At 37.8% G+C, this 10,619-nt stretch overlaps 2 protein-coding genes across 2 annotated transcripts in view; one reads left to right on the forward strand and one right to left on the reverse strand.

Moving 5' to 3' along the window:
- LOC113236110 overlaps positions 1-10,619 on the reverse strand; it is a 429,318-nt gene that overhangs the window by 207,226 nt on the left and 211,473 nt on the right. The window contains exon 2 of the mRNA XM_026472101.1: positions 835-1,369. Coding sequence (XP_026327886.1) covers positions 835-1,369 — 535 coding nt within the window. The remainder of the gene's footprint in view (positions 1-834; positions 1,370-10,619) is intronic.
- On the forward strand, positions 9,098-10,197 carry LOC113236167. Its single transcript, XM_026472175.1, has one exon. It carries the CDS (start codon positions 9,230-9,232, stop codon positions 10,160-10,162), a length of 933 nt encoding a protein of 310 aa, XP_026327960.1. The 5' UTR covers positions 9,098-9,229; the 3' UTR covers positions 10,163-10,197.

Raw genomic sequence — 10,619 nt, forward strand, 5'->3', positions numbered from 1 at the left:
ATGATTAAAAGTTAAATTGAACTTATTTATTTACATATATCTCTTCAATATTTTGTTTATTTTTTATTTAATAGCACATAGGAAATAATTTCTCGTAAAATAAAAATACGCGATGTTTATTTCGTAAAATTATGACAGCGCCATCTATCTGCTCCTTGGCGAAACTAGCAGTTGACACTAGACTATGGTTCCGAATTCACAACCTGACAATCAAGACTCAGCTTGTTTTATTTACTTTTCTTCATGAAAATGCGAAGTAATAATTGAAAACAACGTAATTTTAATATATTTCATTATTACATACTTTTCTTGGTTTGGCAGTTAAAATTCTCTGAATATAAATAACATTAAGTACTTTAACATTATACTACGGTAACACGATTCGGAACATCAAAAAAGAAAGAGATGGCATTATACAGTTTATATAGCGTTATTTCTTTCCTATTTTTAGTAAGGAATAGACAATATTGGGAAATCATTCGTTCTTTCAGTCATTTTAGCAACAATACATTTCTTGGTAGACAAGTTTGTCATGGTACGAATATGAGTAATATTATAACAAGCTTACTTTAAGCTTACATTGAAATAAGACTGTTTTTGGAAAGGTTATGGTAGGCCCAAATATCCATCAAAGTAATCCATCGAGGGACTAAGTGGAGAAAGACCTCCACGCCCTATATGCAGAGAAGTGGGAGGAGACTTGTATCGGAGGCCAAGATCAACTTCGGGTTGCTGAGCCAGCGGAGTAAGTAAGTTGTTCTACAACAATTTGATCCTCCGAATTGCGCCAATAAAACTGATAATTTACCATTTTTGATGAAAAATAAAACTTACCTAAATACAACATTCGCGTCGTCTTCTACGTGCACAGCGTCACTTATCGACCACTGCAGCAACACTGTTCTGCGATCCTCCAGAGAACCACTCACAATTCTTCCCGGAGAGAACCTCCTTCGGTATCTCAGGCTTTTCGCCGTCCTGTACACAGACCTCTCTTCTCTAAAACTACGGAACTTCGGTCTAAAGTAATAACCGTCAAAACCGCCTGTCCTGTCGAACGTTACGTAATCACTTTCAAATTTTGAACGGTCACTTTCGAATTTCAGATAATCACTTTCTAATTTCGAACGGTCACTTTCGAATTTTGGATAATCACTTTCGAAATTTGAACGGTCACTTTCGAATTTCGTGCGCTTATGCTTCGAGCGCACTGCTCTGTTGTGTTTTGGTATGAAATATGGTAGAGTTTGTTCGTCACGGCACAGGCGCTCAGCATTACTAGTTGGTGTAAAGTTGCCTCTGATGAAACTGCCAACTATTGTGTATAGGACGTAGTCACGGAGAGACGCGTCCTCCAATTGCAGGCGAACTGTTGAAGAGAGAAATAATTTACGTTATTGTGAGTTATATTTCATTTAGTTGTGTATCAGTATATTATAAAAAAAATCATTTATTTTTGGTTATTTATTATTTTGAAAACCCAAGTTGTATAAAAGTTGACATAACGAGTATAGTTTTATTTATTGAGATTTTTTGTGACATAACTCCATTAGTTTTGTTATGATTACGAATAGGTACAAAGATCGACCACATAGAAAAAATTTCGTTCATCCGATGGGACTTAAACTCACAGACGAATGCCGAAAGCCATTGCAAAACTCTATAACAAAAACACAATTTCAACGGCTTGGTAACTGGATCCGTAGCTCAGTTCGTAAGAGCAAATCTACGGTGCAGCATGGACGTGGGTTCAAGTCCCACCGGGTCGACGAAAATTTTTCTATGAGTTCGATCTTTGTATTCGCAATCATCATCCTCAATGCGTCTGGCACGGTTTGCTAGGAGACGTCGGTTCGAATCCGGATCGAAGGTGTTATTTCTGAGTGTTCGATCTTTGTATTAATAATTATAACAAACTAGTGGAGTAATTTCACAAAAAATAATTGAATACCATGGTGGTGAAATGTCCTGACATTCAATAAAACACTTAAGATTAAATAAGGTTTCTCTCAGACCTTAATACTTTCGATAAATTATTGTATTTTTTATTAATTGCCTATTTCTTATGTTTACCGACAAAAATAATACTTGTTATGAATAACCAGTGTCAATACTAATAATAGAGCATTAAATCTGGAGACAAAACACGAGTGCGCTGACAATTATTTTTCTACCTACCAATTACGGAACTCGGAATCCCGTTACCGATCCGTACCGCACGTCCCGGAAATGACAATCCATCCGAAGACCAGGCTGAATAGCGTGCCCCGAAAATACCGCGCGGGGCTATATCCGTTTATAGACCAGGTGGACCACGCGTTAAGTTTGTTCACGGATAAATTTTGATGAGATGTTTTATTACTATTTATAATGACATTCACTTAGTAGCCATACCTAACTAGAAAAAATTTTTACTGCGTTCCGTTTTTAGTAGTAGTAAAGTAAGGGTGCTGGTTGGGACTTGATAACTTATGTCTCAGAGTAACGGGTGCAGTGGCAGTGCCCCTCAGATCTTTGTCATAAAGCTCTGAGTGGTACTTACTACAAGGTTACCACTTGTTCGTCCCGTCACATGGTCTCATAAAAAAAAATGAAAGTTTGTATTTAACAAAACAGTTTAATCCAAAAAGTCAGCATCTGTAAGTCAAGTACTCGTTGAGAGCAAAGAAACTCATTATGCAAAGAAAATAATCTTGTTTACTATACCAACAAGATCTTAGCTGTTAAAGCCAAGGGGTGTATAATATTAGAAGTCTAATTAAAGTTAGAGTGTATGGCAAGTGTGTTGCGCCTTCCAGGCGATCACAAACACTCATGTGATAAAAAGAAAAATGGATGTCACTTCGTAGAAGGAGTTTGAGAATAAATGTTAGAAGAAAATGAAAACGACGTTGTTTTTTTTATGATAACAAGTTAAGTGATGAAACGTGACAGTTCACGTGTCACTCAGAGCTTTAAATCGTAAAGAATTGATGGGCACTGCCACTGCACCTCTCACCCTGAGACATAAGTTGACAAGTCCCATGTGCCTGTAATTTCACCAACACCCTCACCTTTCAAAACCGAAACGCAGTAATGCTCACATTGCTGCTTGACGGCAGAAGTAGATAAGGTAGCAGTACTTCCCTGGACGAACTCTTTCACAAGAAGCGATACTGCTACTAAACTGCACTGGTAAGAACCTAGCTCTGAAATACCATGTTGTAAATCTTTCAGGTATTTAATATGTTCTTTTTACATTACACACTCATTGTCACCCTAAAATGCCACGTGGAAGGATGTCAGTGACAGCCATGACAAACGGTAACTGTACCTAAGTCCCGTAAAGAAAACGCGGACAATCGCTGATGACCTGTCACAATTGTGACCCTATTTGTCCCGAATGTTCCGTTTGTTCCAATTCCCTTTTACCCGCAATAAATATAACAATTTTACAGGACAATAAAATATTTTATCTTATCATGAATAAAGATAAAAGCTGGCTTTTATTCATCATGCTTTATTTGTTTATTAATTAATTGTTTGTTTTTTTGTCTACGTTGTATTTGTATTATTTTATTGATATATCTGTGGCTTTCTATAATAGTGACCTATCTAAAAAAAACACTTAATTGATCAGGAAGATGACTTTAAAAACCCTCACCGTTTTTACCGGAAGGAAGTGCGTGAAACGGGATTCCCCAAGTTTGCCACCCTTAGAAGTGGAATATTTTTCTTCTAATTTAAACGGAACCACAACTGAGGTACCCTCTTTCCAACAAAAAAAAGAATCATCGAAGTCGTTTCACAAAGTTATCACGTAATATATATACAAAAAAATAAAATATGCCGTCGATTTGAGATTTCTTCCTTTTTTGAAGTCGGTTAAAAAGCATCGATTTGTCATTTAAAAATGGCCAAGTTGAGTGAAAATGGACCGAGTCGGAAAGGCCACATGGCGTCACGTCATAAGCAGCGCGCACGTCTGTTTACGAGCTACGTGACATTACATCGACTCACTAACCTGCTGCCGTACCTCACATATTTGTCATAACTTCAAAATTCGAATATTTCCCAGTTTTTTTGTTTAAGAATTAAACGAACTTACCTGGTGAAGTTTGATTCTAATTTTAAATGAGTATTACAAACGAAGACGATTATATTTACGTGCAGCAGTACGTAGTATGGTGGCGTCCTTGTCACACTATTCAAAGTCTTATGCACAAAAAACACACTTTGTATATCCGCCTCGCTCACTCGCATTTCAACTTCCCCTGTGCTTCTCGGAGTTAGTCGCCATTAGTTTTAGAGAAGAGCTCGACTCAAAAATTTAAATAAGCAGGCAACTTTACGGCGGTGCTCAAGGCTCTGCAGCTTCGCCTCTACTAATTCCTCGTCACCTATAAGCCAATTGTCAATTGTTGGTATGTATGCACACGGTTTTCGAGAATTACGAATCGTCGTCGACGTACAGGTTTAATCACAATGTTTTCCTTCGTCGAAAAGGTCATAGTAAATTTCAAATTAAAATTTCACACATAAATTCCGAAAACCTCAGAGGTGCCAGCCCGGATTCGAACTCACAAATGGACTCAAGATAGCTTAATAAAAATTTATTATTATTATAGATGCTGGTTTTATTGACCTTTTAGAGTTCGCCGTTTTGTACAGGAGGCCGTTTTGTAAATTTTAACTTCTACTTTTAATTATAGTAAAGAGCTGTGTCCATGGTCTCTTGACGGATCGGTGTAATAATTCAAGTCCCACTTAACTACCGCCTTATTTATAACACGTTGATTGCGTTGATTCATGAACAACATTAATTCATTGCGAAGCTGTGAAATGGGGAAGGTTTAAAATATACTAAGAGCATGTTCACATGACGAGCATTTCGTTAACGCGCGCTTACAACTTAGAGAATTTTGTACGAAAATCGCTATACGTGTTCGCATGCGAGCGGCCAACGCGCGCTCAATTCTTATCAACGTGCGTTAAAGGTTTGCCGTACTACCGTTCCCATGAGCGCGCGTTTTCGACGCGGTGAGGCGTGTTTTGCAATTGAAATTAAATAATAATAAAAACAAATAAATAACGAGTTCTTAGGTTTTCGCGATTGTTACACATAGGAAATGAAACTATTTTTCCGGATTTATATCGCGTATATTTGTTTTTTCAAACAAACCGACGGTTCGGGCCCTTTACAGGTCCCATGGTCACGGTTGACTGAGGTGGTCACAAATTATTTTAAAATAATAATAATAATTTATAAAACTTAATATAGCGTAAATTGGAATGTTTTCTTTGTAAAATTAAAAATAAGGTATTTAATTAATAACTATTGTAACTATGGTGAAAAAATAGGGTGGTTTGCATCAATATTAGACATAACTGGTTGAAGACTGTAACACCTCAGTCAACCGTGACCATGGGACCTGTAAAGGGCCCGAAACGTCGGTTTTGTTTGAAAAAACAAATATACGCGATTTAAATCCGGAAAAATAGTTTCATTTCCAACAAATAAATAAATTGGATTGAATTGGATTGAATTGAATTGGTTAGAATTTGAATATTATTAAGTTGATTTTGTTTTGGGTTTTACGAGTGGCGTCTCTGTCCTATAGGATCCTGGCAGAATACCAGCGTCGCGGGCAGCCGCGTCACTCATGTTGAGTCAACGCCTTTTCATTGCCATGACTTCCAAGAGAGATATTAGTAGAATATGTTACTGTGTTACGTCTAAGTTAATGTTTGTATCATGGGTCTGTGTATGTATTTGTCATGGTGGTGAATAAAGATTCTATCTGTCAATCTAAATTGGATTTTTTTTTCTACGAATGGGCACAGAAGACTTTAATATGGATTTATGAGTTCATCATTTATGAGAGCTAGTAACGCTATCAAGTGACTTGATTGACATCCCTAAGTAATTAAAAAATTTGGGTTCATATGTCTGAGTTTAGGATACAAAGGTATGAAGTAACTTTCACTGAGCCTGGATAATAAAATAGGATGGATTCAACATTCCCGTTTCATGTTGCATTGCTGTCTCCGTCTTCGATATAAAATCCATAAACACATAGCTGTTTCCACGTCCGTCTTCGGGTAATGGCGAACTTGCACTGAAGCAGTGGCTATGCGCGCTCAACGCCCGAAAAGCGCCCGCCATGTGTACTTTATTCAAAAATCTAACACGCGTTGAACGCTTGTCATGTGAACATACCCTAATGAGAGCAGTCCCATATCTTCGGCTTAAGTATTGTCTATAGTGCCCCTCCTTACCATCTTTTGGTTATACGGGAAGGACACTACTACCTGTGCAAGCAGTAGCAGTACAGCTCTTTGTGAAAAAGCTCTTCAAGGGAAGTACTGCCACCTTATCTATTTCTGACATCAACCAGTAATGTGAGCATTTCTGCGTTCCGATTTGGAAGGCTAAGGGTGCTGGTGAAATTACAGGCACATGGGACTTCTCAGGGTGTCGGGCGTAGAGGCAGTGTCCCTTAGATATTTTGCGATTTAACGTTCTGCTACTACCAGGTGCACGACTTGTTCGCCCCGTCACTTAGTATCATAAAAAAGTAAGCCTGCACAGGGACCCAACAGTCACGTCTTCACCCCTGAGTATCCCGTTGACACAGACTTTATCCGATTCTTAAAAGGCTTTAGGTAAGGCTGTACAACACTCTCCCTGTTGTCCATTTGCGATTACCCTTGTTGGTGCAGCGGTTTTCTTACAAAATATCGAGTTAAGTTTGTGTTTTTTTTCTATTGTGAAAATTTTATGATTTGCAGTTCTTAGTGGCACTGCAACTGTTATGGACAGGCGTGTCGCTTAAAACCAGGCGTACGACTTCGTCCCGTTACTTGGTATCATAAGACAAAAAATCTTCCCTGGCCAGCAGGTTAAGCTCCGCTGCATACGCAGTCCGCAGAATACGTGAGCTTACCGATGTTAGTACTGCTAGACTAGTTTACTTTAGTTACTTCCATAGTATAATGTCCTACGGGATTCTCATGTGGGGTAAAGCGGCAGATATTCAAACCATAGTTGTATTGCAAAAACGAGCGATTCGTTCTGTGTACCGTCTAGGCTCTCGGGTTTCTCTCAGAGAAAAGTTTAAGGAGACTGGTATCATGACTGTGGCATCACAGTACATTTACTCAAATATTTTATATGCTCGTAAAAATATACATAATTTCAATAAGAAAGAAGATATCCGAAGTCCAAAATCATGGTACCACGATTACGTTTACCCAGGTAAATAACTCTTTTATGGGGAACTGTATACGTTTTTACAATAAGATTCCGGAGCATATATTAAGTTTATCATTTCCTAAGTTTAAAAACTACATTAAAAATATTTTGATCGAAAAATCATATTACAAAATTGGAAAGACGACACGGCTGCAGAATCCACACAAATTTGATTCAAAGTGTACTCCATGGCATTTAAGTTTATTTGAAAAGAGCAATCCCTAGAGTTTCTTGCTCGTTCTTCTCAGGGAGGTCAGCGTAGTGAACGAGCAGTAGCTTAAATATGACGATTTCAAGTGTAAATTTATTTTACCTATGGAATAAATAATCTTTGACTTTGACTTTGACTTTGAATGTATACTACTACTCTATATGGACATATAAGACCGCGTCGTGTGTGCCGTCAGTGCTGTTACTCTGTATGCTGTTAAAATCCGAAGACGTTGCATGTCAACAATATTTGCGTATGTTGCCAATGACGATCTGCGCAGATTAACAAGCATTCACCTTTTTAAACTGTTGTCGGTTATTAAACATCATAATTGAAAACAATTAATTACAGTTATTACATTTCGCGTTGCATAATTTGTTTTTCAAACCAGAAATGTTCAAGACAGCACGAGGTTCTGTTTTTATAAGTAAGTACAATTGTGTACTGATGACCTTTGTGGTCGAGTGGTTTGCACATTTTTCATGGTGTCACCATCTTTGAGGACCCAGCCTCGATTCCCGGCCGGGTCAGTGTAGAAAAGTAACTTTTGTATATTGTCTTGGGTATTTATGGTACCGTCGTTGTTTCCGATTTCCATAACACAAGTGCTTTAGCTACTTATTTTGGGATCAGAGCAACATATATTATGTGTCGAGTCTATAATGAAACAAATAAGGACAGGAGCTTAGACATATATTTTCAAACTTATCACGCATTTTTAAAATCTTGCAATCTTAAGATAACGCCATTGACTTACAATTATATGGACGTCGGGTCCGCGGTAAAAAGTGTCCGAACTTATAGGGCGTTAAAATCGTATACAGAGCGTCATTCACGCTTTAGTCTTCGTTTGTTCGACTGACAGCGAAGCAAGCAAAATTAGACAGTACTGCGATGACATTACAATTTAAATTCAACGTTTTAGCTTTTTCATATTCCTTTACATGTCACTACGTTTAAATAGGTTGACTTGGGACATTTTTTCGTGGTTTTTGTATTAGACCCGTCGTCCATTTATTTGTAAGTCAATGGATAACGCAGTAATAATTTGTAGATTGTTACTTTCGTTTCGTTAATTTGAATTGATTACTTATAATTTATTTATTAAGTTATAATTTATTAATTGTAGTTACCTCTAATCATAGTGTTCTGTGCTGTGTTCAATAACACGACAAAGCTGTGTGTAGCTGTTAGTGGAATGCACATTTGTTCTCTATTTAATTTAGCAATATTAATTGGTATTTGCAATTTAAATTTGTATTCTGTAGCTGTGCTACTCAGAGCTTTAAATCACAAAGATCCGAGAGACGCTGTCACTGCGCCTGTCGCCCTGAGACAATGAGTTGACTAGTCCCAAGTGCCTGTGATTTCACCAGCACCCTTACCCTTCAAAACCGGAATGCAGTAATAACTCACACTACCTGTGCTTCCCTGGACTCTACTGCCACTAAATACAACCGGCGTCTGTATGACAAACTAGGGCCAACGCTCCATTAGCTGAGCTACAGGTAAATGCGATCTGTATACAGGTTTGAGTCCTGTCAGATTGACGGAATTTTTCTTTGTGTTTATAAACAAACTAGTGGAGTAATTTGCCAAAAAATATATGAATACGAAAATGAAATTTACAGTTACAATTTGTTGCAGTTTTAGTTGTGGGTTTACTGCCTACTAATCATGGGAGCTATTACTCCGATACAGCAGATGCAATATTCGAAGCGTATATCGGGCATTCGGTCAAAGAATCACGGGAAGCGTATCGAAAACGAACAGACAGGCATGTAATGTTCAACACTAGCTCACATCTCGTCGCCCATCTTATCAACAATGGTACTTTCAAACACGTAAAAGTGTCTCCAAATGCCACATCTACGACGACAACAGAAAATCCAAAAAAATTCATGGCGACAATCACGCCTAATAAAACCGAAACGGCGATGTATTCTAAAAAAGATTTCCTAAAGAGAAGAAAACTTAGGCAGCTAGAGGAAATGATTACAAGTCCCAGTGTTCTACAAGAATATTTAAACAACGTCGACTTTGACACATTGACAAGACGCTTTGACGCAATACCTTTGACCAGACGTAAAGAACCGTATCCAACTAAACCCCCACGAAAGCCAGGGAAGTCATTAGAAGAACGGGAAAATGAAAAAAGAGAAAAAGTAATTTACCATCGTGACCCTTTCAGGCCATCCTGGGCGTGGAATTATGATTACCCATACTTTATGAACGGTTACAAGTACACGTTGGAGAAGAACAAAACTATACAGATCATGCATTCAATAGTTCACGAAGTAAGATACAAACTTGTTTTCCCGCAGTTGTTGAGAAAGAAATACCATAAAAGTATACGGTACAGGCTGGGATACCTTTTTTCAATGCTGCGTCACTTGCAGCGACAATCAAGATTAGTGTATCATGAGCTAGAGATAATGGTTGGATTGTACGTCACCTTATATCCCACTATGCGACTATTAGATAAGATTAGCCGGTTAGCCACGGACATAAGGGACATAATAAAGCTGATTAGGCAGTACGAGTTAGAGAGGAAAATGGTAGTAGATCCACACTACTATGACTTCTTCCCGTCCTCTAGAGCGCCTAAATGGAGAAGGGCGGACCCCAAAATAAAGAAACGGAAAAATTTTAATCTAGAAGAAATGAAGACACTACAAAAGAAAATTGAATTACAAAGACTTAAGTTGCGAGTATAATATTTGTTGTAAATATTTATTAAATAAACGCCTCCTTACCAGAGACAAAAAAAACAAACTGATCTAAAACTAGGGAAGTTCCTGTACAGAATTTACTCGGGGGCACAACCCTGAACATCCAGATCAGAACTAAATTAGAAAAATTCATTTCCCGAATTTGTCTTACCGGGGAATCGAACCCGGGACCTCCTCATCCAGCACCTACAATGCAAACCGCTCAGTTGTCGGCTAACTCTAATCAAAGGTACGGCGGTTGAAATTTCATTTGTGAATCAATTTATAGGTACATTGTTATTAACTTAGCATACTGAAATTGACCCCGTCCAAGTCCCATCCACACTTAGAAATAGAAATAGAAATAGAAATAGAAACCATTTATTGTAACGCCACATTATAAAAAAAAACACAAAAACAAAGACTAATATAACTAAAACAGAAATAACACAAAGAACAGTGT

Source organism: Hyposmocoma kahamanoa, unplaced genomic scaffold (genome assembly GCF_003589595.1).
Source record: "Hyposmocoma kahamanoa isolate Upper Pololo Valley unplaced genomic scaffold, ASM358959v1 89, whole genome shotgun sequence".
Taxonomy (NCBI): Eukaryota; Metazoa; Arthropoda; class Insecta; order Lepidoptera; family Cosmopterigidae; genus Hyposmocoma; species Hyposmocoma kahamanoa.